The 16,814-nt window shown below is 43.9% G+C and overlaps 1 protein-coding gene across 1 annotated transcript; it reads left to right on the top strand.

Moving 5' to 3' along the window:
* The first annotated feature begins 3,287 nt into the window (after positions 1 to 3,287).
* Nps (neuropeptide S) lies at positions 3,288 to 10,564 on the top strand. Its single transcript, XM_059256523.1, has 3 exons — positions 3,288 to 3,395; positions 6,588 to 6,692; positions 10,385 to 10,564. Exons 1-3 carry the CDS (start codon positions 3,288 to 3,290, stop codon positions 10,562 to 10,564), a joined length of 393 nt encoding a protein of 130 aa, XP_059112506.1.
* The last annotated feature ends 6,250 nt before the right edge of the window (positions 10,565 to 16,814 follow it).

Below are 16,814 nucleotides of genomic sequence, written 5' to 3'. Positions count from 1 at the left end.
GCCTAAGCTGGCAGCCCTGTTCTTTGGAAGAGAGGGACCATGAATCTTGGGAAGTCTCTAAGTCTAATGATAACCTTGCTTTCTCTCTCTAGATGTCCACAAGGACATAAACACAATAACCAGTGTGTAGTTTCAGGAGACTCAAGGGCTGAGAAGCCCACCTGTGGACTCTGTGTCTTTAATCTTATGAGTTGAACAGCTCTGTCCTGACACAGCCTCCCACCATGATGTTCTGCCTCTCAATGGGCCAAGAAATAGTGGAGCCAGCCACTGACCAAGACCTGGAAACTGAGTCAAAAGAAACCCTTCCTCCCTCAAGTTGTTGTCTCTCAGGCGCTTACCACAGAGATGCAGAAGCAGACTAATACAGACTGGAAGCATCAAAGAGCTAAGAAATGTGTTTAACTATCAGCCACATCATTACTATTTTATTATTACTAAACTATCACAGTCCCAGGCTGGGGATGCGGCTCAAATAGAAGAACACCCAGCATGTACAGGACCATGTGTTCCATTCCAGCATCACATAAAACCAGTTATGGTATTATATACTTGTGATACTAGCATTTGGGAGATAGAGGCAAGAAGATTGGCTATATAGCAAATTCAAGGCTAGCCTGGGATACATGAAATCCTGTCTCAAAAAAATCACACTACAGAAGGAAGGAGGGAAGGAAGGAAGGAAGGAAGGAAGGAAGGAAGGAAGGAAGGAAGGAGGGAGGGAGGGAGGGAAGGAAGGAAGGAAGGAAGGAAGGAAGGAAGGAAAGAAAAAGATGGGGAGAAAATGAGAAATTACCACCATCTACATGTAGATCAAAATGGCAGTTCACGTAGGTCTAAGAGCAGCTGGTCTCAGTTCCTCTGTGTAGAAGGACAGAGGAAACAAGTTAGGCCCCAGTTATCACAAGGGCCTATGGAGAGCAAGTTGATCTCAAATTGCCTGGAAAGTCCAGTCTACTAACAACTTACCTTAAGAGATCCCTGGTTGCTGACACCAAAAAGGGCTTTATTATTCCAAATAGTATAACTTTTATTGTTGTTGTTGTTATTATTATTAACAAAACACCAACAAAAGACCTAATAATATCTTTGCAGGTATGAGAGTCTTCCAAAGGAAAATCATTAGGATAAGGCAAGATGCTTATAAAAGAGAAGGGCACTGTTTCAAAGCCATGCAAGGTAACATGACTGAGGATCCAGATGATATCATCGAAGCTAAAGCTGAAGGTGTCTTGGATCATGTCTTGTGGAGTCTCTGAAGAACAAGAGGGAGGAAAAGGAATGGGAAGAAGTAGGGGAAAGATTCTAGAATTACAGAGCTAGCCTGGCCTAGAGAAGTGGGGGAACAAGAGACGACATGCGCACCAGATCTAGAGAAAGGACAGGATACTGATGGGAGGCGGTGCCATCTGAAACTTTTCCTTGGGAACAAACGCACTTGATTTCAGCACTGAGGTAATCCAACTTTACTGTGTATGTATGATGGCTAGAGAATGGGGGCTTGACTGTCATAAGAACTGGCTATTCCAGCATGGTCAAGACCATGCACTGAAGAGTAGACAGCCTGTGAAGTCCCACAGAAGTAGAGTGACAGCTTCTCTCGCCTCCGTTGGCTTCATGACCTCAGGCAAGTTGCTTTACATCTCTGAGACTCAGTTGTAGAAGACAGTGGGGTGTAACCATGCCGTCTCAGAGCTGTAATGAAAACATTGATCTGAGCTGCAGAAAGCAGCCTGGCTGCATGCAACCTACCACAGCAATCACTCAGTACAAAGTGTTGACTGCCATTCTTAGGTACTGAGCCTAGTGTGTTAGCCAAATGATTCTAGCTAAAATGGCTAATTTGTATTAAAAGGAGAGTTGCCTTATGTAAATGAAATATCGAAGGAAAACGAGTTTCAAGCATTTAAGTTCAAAAGCTGTACAATTTCACTTCCGTCTATTTCTCCATCTATCTGTCTGCTAACCTCAATCTCTCTTCCTTCTGTCCCTTCTTCACCTCTCTCCCCATCTTTTTTCTTCCTTTGCCATCTCTTTTTGCCTACTTCCTCATTTCCCTCTCCATATAGCTCAAGTTCTTTTTTGTCTCTGCATCTGTCCACACCAACCCTTTTACCTCTTTCCATCTTTCTCCATTTATCTGCATCCATCTCCCGATAGCTGTCTCTTCTTCCCTCCCTTCCCCTTCTGTCCACCCATCCTTTATTCCTTTTCTCTCCCTTTCCATTGCTAGGTTTGGATTTCTGGTATGGGCCTTTTTTCTTTTAAATCAGGCAAAGTTTTTCTACGCAGCAGTACAGATGACCCCTGCCATGTTCAGACATAACTAGTTCATAATGTTGTAAACTCTCAAAGCTTTACTTTTTACATCGTAGCTAACAGTAGACTCTACTGAAAGAGTCAAATCATCCAAGAAGCACTTTATGGTAATAGCCCATTTCCAGTTCAGTTTCCTCCTCCAGAGCGACCACTTTCAACCTTTTAAAGCTGATTGTCTCTGTATTTATCTCTGAATACATAGTGTGGTTTGAATTTTCATTTTCAACATTATGTCTTGAGTTCCCTCTACAGAAATTAGTAGATCCACTTTACCAGACACATGATCACGCGAGAAATAACTTTCAGTGCAGTTAAGTCGCTTTTGGGTTAGAAGCCCCTTGGTAATAACATCATTATAATTGGGCGCATTTCCTCCCAGTTGAGTCAAGTAGTTAGCTTACTATTTTCCTTCACATGTGGCACCATTTTCCCTGGAGTGAGGATCTCTCTTTTTCTTTTGTTTAGTTTTCTATAGACTCATCACTAACTCAATCTCCAATTCTCCAGTGGTCTAATTCTCCTTACAAGGCATTTTGTCATTCTTTGACTTTTATCCTCTTGCAGAAGGCCCCTTCAGAGACTTCTATCCCTCCCCAATATGACTGTGGTCCTGCAGGTCTTTTATACAGATACAACTGGGGATATGCACATCAGATCTAGAGAAAGGACAGGGTATTGATAGGGGGAGGGGACATCTGAAATTTTTTATTGGGATAAATGCACTTGATTTCAACGCTGAGATAATCAAACTTCAGTGTGTTGTGTATGTTGTCTAGGAAGTGAGGGCTTGACTGTCATAAGTACTGGCTATTTCAACCATGATCAAAGCCATGCATGGAAGAGTCGACAGCCTGTGAAGTCTCACAGAAGTGGAGTGGCAGCTTCTTTCTCCTCCACTGGCTTCATGACCTTGGGCAAGTTGGTTAATGTCTCGGAGACTCAGTTGTAGAAGACAGTGGGGTGTAACCATGTCGTTCCAGAGCTGCAATGAAGACATTGATCTGAGCTGCAGAGAGCAGCCTGGGTACATGCAACCTACCACAGCAAGCTCTCAGTACAAAGTGTTCATTTTCAAGGTTGGCTCTTGACTGCCATCTGGGAATTTCCTTCATCTCCTTGATTTACCTCTCGACTGTGTCCTTCATCTTCTTCTTCATAGTTTTGTGCACTTTAGTGGAACAGATCCTGAAGTAGCTTTCTAAGAAAGTATTTATAGGAAGTATTGTTTTGAAAACTTAAACATATGAAAATATTATCATAGCCTTACAGTTAATGAAGAGGAATAAAGTCTGGTTATTTCTGAATTATCGGACTCCAATAATTGGAAACAACAGTTGACAATTCTGCCAGAACTTTGAAAGCATTGTTTCACTGCCCTCTACATTCTGTGTGTTGTTTTTGAGATGTTTAAAAGTATTCATGAGTTGAGTTTTTGTAGATATTTAGAAGCTAATTGAACCGAATTTTCTGGTGGTATGCTTTGGGACGGGCTGAGTTTTACTCATTGTGTTAGACAATGCTGAGTCCTTTCCACCTGGAAAGCTTTGGGAGAAATTATATTTCATCCGTGGTTCTCTGCCTTCTCATTCCTTCTGCTCTCTTTTCTAGAATTTCCATCATGTCTGTGTGGAATCACACTGATCTTACTCTTTCAGCACCACACACTTTCTCCTTTGTCTTTTTAAGTCTAATGTCTGGAAGATTTAGTTAACCTTCGTTTTCAATACTTGTAAGTTTTCTTTTGTTTTAATTTTCATTGATAATGTGTCACCTGCAGTTTTCCTTTTATATAGCTTTCTTTTCTTGTTTCATAGATATAATATATTCTGTCTTTCTTCTGAGAGTATTAAGTTGTTTTCTTTAAGTTTTCCCCCTTTACATTTTTTATGTTTCTTGTTTCTTTCATTACTTCACAATTTTTCATATGGTTGTCCTCCATCCTCTTTCTCTTGACTGTGGCACAGCTCTATAAGTGTTCTTTGCTTATTGGACCTCTGTCTTGGTCATGTGTGTATATTTAAGATCGGGTACTAAAAACATTCACAAAAGGGTTTTGTGTTACCAGAGCTGGCAACAGGGGAGGTTAGCATTCTGCATTCAGCTGAGATGGTTTTGTTTAGCATCCCTGAAGTTCCTGCAGCTCTTTCCTTTTGTCTTGGGCAGATGCTTTGGAAAGGGGTCTTCTGTCATCTGTTTTGAGGTGAGGGACCATTTGGAAGTGTACTAGGAGCTGAGCTGCATCGGAGACAGATCCATGGGTTATGACATTGAGTTGTGCCTTTGTTTTTAGGACTCCACATAGCTAATAGACCTCTGTTTAGCCCTTCCTTAAAACTCTCTAGTCTCCTGCCAAGTCAAAGAAGAAGGGAAGTGATGTGGCATTTACATGATCCTTAAGCACACTACTACTGGCTCTCCTTCTGGTGTTAATTTTACTGCATGTAAAGAAAGCCTGCAGTCCTAAGCATAATGGAGTCTACTAAGAGTTGGCAGCAAGCATGTCCCAGATCTAGCTAGTCTACTGCTCATCAGTCAACAAAAGGTTGCAGCTGGATATAACCTCATTCTTCTCTATTATGTTTTTGTTGTTTTGTGGGGTTTATTGGTGTGTGTGTGTGTGTGTGTGTGTGTGTGTGTGTGTGTGTGTGTGTGTATTTTAGCTGGTCTTAAGGAATAACCAAAAGAGAAAATATGTCCTCAATTCCTTGGGCCCCCTTTATCTCCCAGTGCCTATGTGATATCCTCAAAATAAACTCTTAAGAAAGGTGTTTGGAACACTTGCCCCAGGCCTCTGGCTTGGCTCTAGTCCTATGATCTGAGTTCTCTCAGGAGCTGGGTCACCTCCTCGTCCTTGTGGTAGTCATACTGGAACTATATGATTGACAGTTGCCTGAAAGTCATACAGAGAGACATTTCCCAAGAGAAGGGAGTGAATATAGCTGTGACAAGTCGCTGTGTCCCAAACTCAGGGTACCTTTGCCCTCCAAAAGATGAAGATCCTGAGGAGGAAAAGATTTTCTTCAGTTGTTTGGTGTGTGTGTGTGTGTGTGTGTGTGTGTGTGTGTGTGTGTGTGTGTGTGTGTTGTGTATGTGGGTGCACACACACATTTATACACTGTATGCGTGTTTAAGTCTGAGGTTAATGTTACTCACTGACTTGTTACTTGTGTGTGAGATGGGGTCTCTCATCATCCAGAGGCTCACCAACTAGTCTAGACTGGATGGCCAGTGAGCTCCAGAGGTCTTCTTGTCTCCAGTTCCCCAGCTCTGTAGTCACAAATGTGCACCACTGCACCTGTTTTTTTATGTGGTTGCTAGGAGTCCATACTTGGGTCCTTATGCTTGTGTGGCGAGCACTTTGGCATCTCCATCTTTCTATTATGATGAAAACATTGGCACCATTTCAGAAGCAATAGCAGAAGCATCTCCCCTGTTGTTTTTCTCCATTGTGTCCCCCAGCAACATCTGTCCCTGCTTAGTGCCCCTGAATCAAGTTCTTAACACCATCACCCACTGATGAATAGGGACAGTCAGGCTCTGTCCCTGGAGAGAAAAGGAAGTGTTGGACGTAGAGGCTCACAGAAGTCTAGACACAGGACTTCGACAGTGTCTACAGAAAAGGACAAACAGTGTCATTCCTTGACTTGGGGACCAGAGACAACAGATGTGCCATTTGTTTTACTTTGACAGTTGAAGTCTTGAAGGAAGGAGATGGAGTGTAGAGGTCTGATCTGTGCATCATTGTGTGATCACTCGAGTCCCTCAGTAATTTCAGTTGTATTGGACTCTGACATTCAAAGAAACACTGTCATCCTTTCTAAGTGTTTAAATCCCAGATAAAAACAATACTTAAAGTTCCTTTTGCGGCCTCTGGCCACTATGTCACAGGGAAGCTGCGTGGGGGACTGAGCCTTTGAAGGGCACTCTTAATGGCAAGCTTTGAATGAAGTCAACCCCCGGTAACTCAGCGACAGCTCCCATGTTACTGTCCTTTTCTTACTTAACAAGAACAAAAGGCCACAGCCAGGCCAACCAGTCATACAGGATGGATCTCAGTGACATTTCTACTTCTGAACTTTTCTGATATAAAAGAGCCACCCAAGGAAGATCAGACAGCCAGCGTGAGGAATTTGACAATAAAAACCCATCTGTGCAGATCTCAGAAAATCCAAAATGATTAGGTAAAGTACTGCCTATTTCTGCCTAGAGAAATGTTGAATTTTTGTATTTTCTTAAATTTGTTTTGCTTATGTGCGACTTAACCAGAGATTCTGCCCTTTCTGCTCTTCAGCGCTGTAAAACTCAACCTCATCTTGGTTCTGTCGCTGTCCATGGTGCACACCTTTTGGTGTTACCCAGTTTTCTCTTCTAAGGTAAGGGTTTCACGGCTGTTTCTGATGGTCAGATCAATGGTTGGGGTGGTGGAGTACCCAAATTCAAGAGAATCTCAAGAAATATATGACAAAAAATCATTTATTTTATTTTTAGACCTTTAGGGGAAAGTACGTGTAAACTGATTCATGAGATTAGTAGGGCAGAAATTTATATGAGACAGTAGATAATTCTGGAATGTAGTAATTTGTTGTAAATTATTTGATGGTTGTGTCCTGCATGTGGAAATGGCAGTTCCAATATAAAATGTTTGTATTTTGGCCCATGATAATTTATTTATTGCACATGCATACACTCTTAATCATAGCAAATATTTTGCATTGAAATTGTACAAAAGCAAAACAAAACCCACAATGGTCATTTTTCAGAAGCAGAAATTTCCTAATTTTACCAAAATGTGTGCTCTTTTTCCAAATGAAGAATGTAGATAACATGTTAGATTCTAATAAAATATTGCCCAAAATATTTACTCATGTATTTATTCAAGAGTATTGGTGGAGGTCCTAACTATATTTCTGGAGCTGCTCAAGACATCCAGAAAAATGATCGCCTTTCTTCAGGGTATTTACGTCCCTTCTACAACATCTGTCCTTGTTTTTATGTCATTATCTTACAATATTAAAATATCTTTGGTTGCTGATGACACTGTGAACTTTAACCTTTCTTCACTAAAATTTAACCTGTCACGGTGTGATTACTGAGCTCACCATAATTTGAGGAACTAGTTTTAGGATAAAGAGAGGTCACAGAAATTCCAAACGACAACTCCCTCAAGCACCGTGATCTAGTTATTTATATAACTGTTCCTCTCATTGATCTCCGCATCTGTCATTTTTCTATTTCCTGTTTACTGACTACAGCCTCTCTTTTGCCTTTCCCTCCTATGAGCATTCGACACTAATTTACTCATTGATCTTTTAAGACATGGCATTGATCAAGTGTGGGACTCACAAGCCGTAAATGGGCATATCTTCTCAAGTGTCTTCCTGTTGCTTTCTATTCCTTAGCTCTAAAGGTTTGCTCACAGCACTTCTGAACAAGAGGCACTTGTCCGTAGCCGTTTTTAAATTAAGAATTCTTTCTTTGAAGTATGCAGAGACCTCCTAGGCTGTAAGGCAGTGTTTCTCTTTTTACTGTGTTGCCCATATATTTCTAGCTTTGCTCATGAGGATGCTGTTCTCGTTACAGCCCTGTCAGGCAGTAATGCCATGGATGGTATTCATGGCAACCTGACTGTTTGGGGTGAGTGACGATGTAGTCTAATCACATAGGATTTCATCCTCTTGTTTAGAGCTTCATGGAGCCCTTCAGCTAGGCAAGAGCACAGTGGTATCCTGACAATGGGTTGGCCCAGCTCCTTTCAGATCAGCCCAGTACGCTGAGGTCTTTTTAGGGATGTCTTAAGGGTCTCATAACCAGCACTGGCACTTTTCTTTCGTGGGATAGAAGCAGCATCATGAGCATTTCTGGAAAGAGTCAGTTGCTTCCTTTCTGCAATGATGCATAGGTCCCTCCTGCTGGAGATTTAAAATAGGAAGCATTTATCTGTTATGTTAACACAGGGGAAAACTCTGAATTTTTTATTGTTTTTTTTTACCATAACTAATATTTATGAAACCATCTTTGACTGTTCTCAGATCAAACAGAAAACAACAGCAACAACACACACACACACACACACACACACACACACACACACACACACACAGAGACAGAGAGACAGAAACACAAAGAAAGACAGATAGAGAGGAGAGAGACAGAGAGAGAGAAAGACAGATACACACACACACACACACACACACACACAGAGAGAGAGAGAGAGAGAGACAGAGAGACAGAGAGACAGAGAGACAGAGAGACAGAAACACAAAGAAAGACAGAGGGGAGAGAGACAGAGAGAGAGAGAAAGACACACACACACACACACACACACACACACACACACACAGTGGGGTGGGGAGAACATCTTCTTTCCCCAGGGGCCTTTGGGAAGGTTTGCTTAGGAGCTCTGAGAACTGGAGACCAGTCATTCACCCAGCCAGGGCAAAGAGTTCCAGGGAGTTTGATGGATTGCAAGCTTCATCCCAACACCCAAACAGAGTAATTCAAGGCAAACTTGTCTTCTACATCAAACAGCAAAAGGTGTAAGCTTTTGTGCATTTTACTTCGTGCTGTCTCTTCATTTCTAGTAAAATGCTTTAGCTCTTGTTTTACTGGAACTGAGAAACCAGGGCTTGGAGTCAGCAGCCAGTAAACAGCACCATCTGCAAGCATGTGCTCTGCTCACCGAGAACCAGGGAGCCAGTGGTGCTGGCTTCACCCAGCTCTTTTCTTTGCAGGGAGGAGGCTCAGAAAGTGTGTCACTCAGAGAAGGCTGTACCAAGGTCACTGCTCTACCAAGGACAGGATTTGGTTAGCACCTTGCCAGTTGTTAGACTTCTTTTGAAGCCATGAAAGGGAGAGAGAGCTGGCAAGTGTCAGCAGCTCCCACCAGAGCCCTGGATCAGTGCTGTCTCTAGGTCTCAGCAGCTGTGACCGGAGGGGGCCTTGGCTTTGGTGTTTGCCTCCTCATCCACACAGTGTGGGACTGGACTGCAGCTTCCCGGGGCCCTATTTGAGTTCCGGGGTTCTGGATCTGTTTATTCCACCACTCAGCGCTCCAGCCGTATGATGTGCTATCCAGGCCTTGAGCCACGGTGAGGACCGGAACCGCAGCTGAAGGTGAAGATGTCAGGGTCACTCAATGGTACCGCTTTCTGGAAACCTTAGTGGGCAGCCACAGACAGCCCAGAAGGAAGTCCAGTGCTTTGACAAACCTAGAGTTGAGTCACACTGGATGAGTTTTGCCAGGGGGAGTTTCTTTTAGTTAATTTAATTTTAAAACTAGCTTATAAAGCAGCAGGCTTCCTTACACACTTAGGACAATAGAAACTTTTGCGAGAGGGTGTCATGCAGCCCAGGCTGGCCTAAAATTCATTCAATTTTAGTGAGGTTTTTTTTTTTTTTAAGTTTTAAGTAGCCAAAAATGACCTTAAACTTAAAAAAAAAATTTAATGATTTATTTTTATTTATGTCTGTATGAGGGTTTTGGGTACCCTGGAGTTACCAACAGTTGTGAGCTGCCATGTGGATGCTGGGAGTTGTACCCAAGTCCTCCAGAAGAGCAGCCAGTGCTCTTAGCCACTGGGCAATCTCTCCAGCCCTGACCTTAAACTTCTTATCCCCTTCCCTCCACCTTCCAAGTGCTGAGATTTCAAGTGTATGCCACCATACCCAGTTTATACAGTGCTGGGACTTGAACCAAGGACTTTGGGTATGCTAGCCGGTGCCCTACCTACTGAGCCATATTCCTAGCCCCTGAGGGAATTTTCAGTAGCATTCCCAGGGCTAATCAGAGCCTTCAAACATTCCTTATGAAATAATGGCAATGTGATCATTATGTGACTATATACAGTGTAAATGCTGAATGTCAGAATAAAAAGTAGACAAACCAACTGTAACCCAGATGCTATCTATGTTGAGTACATGTTGTGTTTCAGCAATATTTCTCACCATTAAGAAGGTGAGACATAGTGACTTCATAGTCATAAAGGTTTTGAAAACCGTTGCTGTTGAAATAAACTTTTAACCCAGAAGCTGTATCCTCTCCCTCCTCTCCCATCTAAATCACCAGGTGACTGGGAAACCTGATTACTTTCTCATCCTACTGAGCAGCTGCCCAACCAGGATGGAGGGGAGCGACGGACTAGCTTTTCTAAAGCCAGTTTTGGAGAAGACATCGATGAAAAGGTCCTTTCGCAACGGAGTCGGCTCAGGGGTGAAAAAAACTTCATTTCGAAGAGCAAAGCAATGAATAAGTGTGCAAAGGACTCTGGGAATTAATCTTAAGCTATGTAGAGTGTGACTGATGTGCTAGAAAGTGGTTGTATCTTACCATGAGCTGTTGCTTCCCTCATCCTCAGACGAGGCCCTCTTATCCTAACCGGCTCCGAGTAAATTAAGTTTTGGGGGAAAAAATGCAAACCTGTCTCAAACTTCCACCTGTGAGTGGAAAACGATTTCTGTGCTTAGCTAGTTACTTCCCCAACTGCAGAGGGACACGCTGGCTTTGATCTTGAGTTGGCCGCAATGTGTGGGCGTTTTTTACTGTCATATTTGTGTGATTCTTCTTTTGCTGTCTTGCTGTGCTGTAACACCAAATGCAGTGGTAGGTATATGCTATTTCTCCCTTAAAATACAATTTCCTCAAATGACTCAGCTGAGCCGATTCTTGCCGGTTGCGCTGCTTCTGTTTCTAAGAGTCTCGTGGCATTCCAGTGTGAAGATGAACGGTGCAGCTGGATCTACCAGTTGATTAATTGGTACCTGTAACAATTAACCCCCAGGGCCCTCTGGGTCTGTTCCCCACCCCCCTCTTTTTCTGATTCCAAATATATATAAAGATAACCGCTTGTTTTGTCTTGGAAATTTTGTTTTGTCTTGACTTTCAAAATCTTAAAACATGAGACACTGCCAATCATAATGGTGATACCAGAGAGCTCACTGATACTTGTGTGGTAGGGGGTACATTTCCCAAAACCTTCCTGTTGGATGATCCCCACCCCCACCCTTGCCAGATCAGGCCAAGCACTCTTCCATGAAGAGATGCTTAAAAATAAGAAGAAGAGGAGGAGGAGGAAAGAAAAAAAGAAAGAAAGGGCAATGCAGGGCTGGTGGCGGCTCAGTGGGTAAAATGCTGATGGATTTGGATCCCTGGAACCTATATTAAGAGCCAGAGGCGGTAATGCGAGCTTGTAATCTCAGTGCTGAGGAGGCAGAGGAGGGAGGCTAACTGGGGCTTACTGGCCAGAGAGTCTAGCCAGATGGGAGAGCTCCAAGCTCAGTCGGAGACCCTGCCTCAAAAAATAAGGAGAGAGCAAGAGAAGAAGAAGCCTGGTGTTGATTTACCTCCATAAGGGCATGCATGCACATACACACATGTGTGTACACACACACACACACACACACACACACACATTCACAGAGCGATGGAGCAGGCAGACATTGGTTGAGGAGGAGGAGTTGCTTCCAAAGTGAAAAGAGAATGAGCATGTTCGCACATGTCAGACTCTGGAACACACTGCACGTGTTCTCTGAATGCTTCACACAGGTTTCACATGGCCAGCTTTGAAAGTCTTTGTCTCTGGTCACCAGCTTCAGAGAGAAAACAGTCTTCAGGCATCGGAGCTCACAGTGAGCGGGTCCCACAGTGGCCAGGCAGGTCTGCTCAACCTGCTCTCCACGAGTGCAGCCGCCTCCAGACTGGAGAAGGGTCGAAGAATTGGCCTGAAAACAGGAGGCTTTGCAAGGCTCTCTGGCGCTTGGCCGTGCTTGTTGTACAAGCAAGCAACTCCCTGGTTTGTGTGTGTTCACTTTACTCTTGCTGTCCAGAGACACAGGAAGTAGTTCAGATTGGAGTGACATGACGATGTGTTTGCCTGCTAAAGGGGCTTTTCAGGATCTAGGAACCTCAAGGAGACACACTTGAGAAGCACAGAGGGAACATCCAAAAACGGAAGGTCTTGTGTGCTGCTGTGTGTACCCACCTGAAACCAACTGTCCCTTGTGTCTTCCCAGCAGCTGTCCCTTCTTGTGGACCCAATGGTGTGAAGACTGTGCTCTCCTGTGATGTCTATCTGCCCCAAGCTTCGCATCATTCTGTGACCTCCCCACTCCAGTGCCTAATACCTGGGCCTTCTCCTTTGCGTTTCTTTTGGTCAGGTATTCGTTGCTGGTCCCGTTCACAGAGCCATCTGTGCAGGGTCCCCTGTCAAAGGGCTGTGCCAGGGCAGACCCAGAGAAAGACTACTGGGGAGGAGGATGACATCACACATACCATGATACTGGGTGTGCTCTCCCTTGGTTCCTTGGATGGAAAAGGAAACCTTCACCTTCTGGGCTGTGGTTTTGATTAACACACATTACATATTGTAACAGGGGACATATGGAGTTTCTGATCGTTTGAAACAATTAGCTCTAGATTAATTTTTATTTCTGTGTAAGTGTCTGCCTCTGCCTGTGGTGTGTGCATCTGAGTGAGGGTGGTTACAAGGCTAGAGAGGACGCCAGACCTCCTGCACCTGGAGTTAGAGACCTTTGTGAGCTAGTGTAGGTTCTGGGAGCCAAACTCTGGTTCTCTGCAAGAGCAGTAAGTGCTTACTTTAGCCTCAATTTGGAAATATTCTTAGAAAATCTACACTCTCTTTCTAAGGTCCCCACCCACTCATTATTTCTGTCCCCCTAAAGACACATATACATACAAACACTCATACACATGCTGGAGAGCTTACACACAAACATATATACCACATACACATACAAACACCACATACATGTACACATATCTCATATATATACACACACTACACACATACCACATACACACACACACCCTATATACACATTTACATCACACACATACCCACATATACACCACACACATGCATACACACACAAACACACACATACGCAGTTGATGTGACCCATCTTCAAGGGCACAGCTTTGGGACCTGCTTTAGGAAGGCTTTCTGCCTTCCATCTTATGGTCATGACCTCTGATCATCCCCATGACAAGGAAGGGCAGTGCAGACAGTGATGATGAAACACAGAGCTAACAAACACAAGATTGGTCGTGTAGCTGACTGCTCACCTGTCCATGAGCCTGGAGCTCACTCAGTCACAACCACAATGTTGTCCATAGTTTCCCCGGGGCCTTCCTCCAGCCAGCAGCTGTGTGAAAGTAGCACCAGCCCATGACTGGCTCTTCAGCCCTTCAGCTGCCATTTCTGCTCTCAGAATACCTGAGGTGGAAGGCAGAAGCCTTTCTAAAGGTGTTGAAAGGAGACATTAGCCTGAGGCATGGAAGGACTTGGTGTGTGCCCGTGGTACCATCTCCCCTCTTCACCATCTGAATTGGGTTCCCTTCCTTCTAAGGGTCCTGGAATGCACTGAAACAGTTGAGATTTTTAAAATATTTTAAAACAATAAACAAAGCTTTCCAGTGGATGCAGCCCTCCTAGTTTACTGTCAGTGGGTACAGCGGGAAGGAAGGAGTCCCGGTGCAGCCAGGACTGACTGCCCTTTGCCCTTTGTTTTCTGTTACTGAGTCTGAGGCAGTGGCTTCAGAAATCTAAAGCCTCAGGCAGTGACGGCTCTACTCTCAGAACGTCCACACAGCCAGAGATCTGCCTTCAGTGGCGGTCAGAGGCTCTGCGGCACCCGGAGTCCTGACGGTCACCATGGTAAGCACTTCCAGTAAAATGTAGAAAGCCTGGCTGGAGTGTGTCAGGGAGCTGGGTGCTTCATGCCTTCTCAGAATTATTGATGGAGAAGTTAACGAGATGACCTCATGGTTGATATTTACAGCCTAATGGCAGGAAGCAGATTGCTGCATCCATGTGTGGTGTGAATGAGGCTCCTTGTGTGTGAGAAAAGTAAGACTACTCCAGGGAAGAGTCTCCCCAATTCTCTGCTGTTTCCATTAATGTGGGTTGGAATAATAAAACACCAAAAACATAACTGGAAATTTTCTCTTGCCACTTCTGAACGTAAAATATTTAAACCTTGGAGAAGGGGGAAACTATGAAAAAATGTTTACTATCAAAGGACCAGAGGAGATTGTACATGGGCAGACAGGGAGGTTCTCTTTTGGGAGAAAAGTTATACACTTCTTTCCCAGATTCCTGGAATGAAGTGTTTTCAACAAAACAATATTTTGAGTTACCAAAGAGGTGGCTGAGGAAGGTCACTTAAACCTTTGGGGAATGTGAGCCTGACACAGTCAACTGGTTTTGGTCACTGAGGCATACAAGGCCACTACTCTAGAAGCTGTATGCCTGGTGTGACGGGGTAGAGATGATAAGGTACTGGTGACCCTTCACCCCCTCATCACCACAGGTGTTGGTAGAGGTCAGCATTTTGTTTGTCTAGCTAGAGGCTCTGGAAGCCCTTGAGACATAAACATCCCACAAGATGAATGAATTCCTATGTATTTCCTTCTGACTTACCTGAACAGGATTGAGTTTCATGTTCTACTGGAGAATTTTAGTGGCTTGGAAGAACAAGAGCCAGAGGGAGCCACAGGTATCTGCCGAGAGAGGATGCTAATGTGGAGGAGTTAAGCATAAAGCTGACAAGGAAGGCAGGAAAGCCAAGAACCCCTGACCTCAGGCTGCCCTCAAAGCCCATGGCCACAGGTCCTCGGTTTTCCCACATCACTCAAGCTTCTAGAATTCTTCTAACACTGAGCTTCCCCAGCACAAGTCAGAGCTCATATCACAAATCTTACCAGGTTGTTTTTCATTTACTGATAATTCATTTGCTCAAAACATTTGCTGAGCTTGTACTGTACTCAGACATAGTGTTCCAGACACTGAGAATGCAGAGGTGAAGAAAATAAAAAAAAAAACCTCTTAGACAAAATGGAGATGTATGTAACATACACGTAAGATAGCATAGAGCAAGGTGCTCCCTGTAAAACAGACCAACTGGCAGGAATCAGTCAGGGAAATTAATATTTATTATGTATCTAGCATTACTGGTAGGGAAACTAATGTAATAGATTAGTAGATCTTATTTAACATGTACATATATGTAGATTATATTCAATGCATACAAGAAATAGCACATGTATTCAGATAGTGTGTATATCATATATATATATGATTATTTTCAATTATATAGATGTAGGTAGTATCTTAGATGATGGTAAAAAGGAGCAGTGGGGTTGACAGAGGGAGGATTATATTCAGTACATACAAGAAATAGCACATGTATTCAGATAGCATGTATATGTATATATATACATGATTATTTTCAATTATGTAGATGTAAGTAGTATCTTAGACGACAGTAGAAAGGAGCAGTAGGGTTCACAGCAGGAGGATTGTGGGGTAAGAGCAAGAGGGCAATTTCAGGTATAGTTGTTAGTGAAGGTATCTACAGGGGAGATTAAAAAGCAGAAAGTACACAGAAGCCAGAAGGGTAAGAGGGTCTCTGGAGGGTCTCATAAGACTGCCGCTTTTCCTGTGAGGGACACAGGGAAGCACTGGAAGGTTTCTGGCAGACCTGTGTTTTTGGCCTTCCTGACTTTATACTGGTCAGTTCTAACTACAGTAGAAGTTAATCACTGCAGGAAGGACACCCAGGGACACACACTACCTTCCCTCCATGCCTGCTCCCATTGTGTTCTCAGACTAGCCAGGCTGGTGGGAGGCTTCTTTGGTTTGTTTGCTTTTAGACAGGGTCTCACTGTATGACCCTGGCTGGTTGGGAACTTGCTGTGTAAACCAGGCTGGCCTTGAACTCATACAGATTAGATTGCCTCCACCTCCTGGATGCCGTTATAAAAAAAAAAATGCGCTACCACAGCTGGCAGAAACAGTTCAGCTGTGATATGACTTGTCAGGTCTTTAGCAGGGACACTGGGCAATATCCAAGGTGCTGAGGGCACTTGGAATGACAGAGGAATTCATGACCTCTCTCTCCCTTCCCCTATCCCCCTTCTTCCCACCCCTCACTCCCCTGCTCTTCCTCTGACTCTCTTGGACTCTGGGAAGACAGCAGGATTCCTACAGCATTCAACATCTTTTTATTCTCAAGGGCTGTGAGGAAAAGCTGGCTCAGGTAGGGGCCAGTAGAGGCAGTAAAGAATAAAGAAGAGAAAGGACAGCCCAGGGCACAGGAGGAAATGACATGCTGGGAGGTCCAGGAAGCATTAGCCGGGATGGAATGTATCCCCTGAGGATGGACTACAGGGATAAGTAGAAAACGACTGGATCCCACTCAAAAGTCAGAAGTTACAGAGCAGTGTCCTGTGCACCTGGCTACCAGGCTCCTGGAGAAGCCAGCCTACAGTGAACCGGGAGCTTTGTGCTCGTGTCCACAGTGCGACTTTGCACATCCTTGGGCAAGCAGTTCAGTAATTATCAGATGACTTATGGTCACTGCCAAGAAATGACATTAGCTGGAGTCGTGCTTCCTGCCACCATGATGGAAATCCTCCAGGTACATACAAGAATTATGGGTTATGGCTCTTTTATAGTCTCGAAGTAAGATGTGCAGCT

The sequence above is a fragment of the Peromyscus eremicus genome, chromosome 1 (assembly GCF_949786415.1).
Source record: "Peromyscus eremicus chromosome 1, PerEre_H2_v1, whole genome shotgun sequence".
Taxonomy (NCBI): domain Eukaryota; kingdom Metazoa; phylum Chordata; class Mammalia; order Rodentia; family Cricetidae; genus Peromyscus; species Peromyscus eremicus.
Note: the sequence above shows the minus strand (reverse complement) of the source record. Positions and strands in the feature narration are given on the sequence as shown.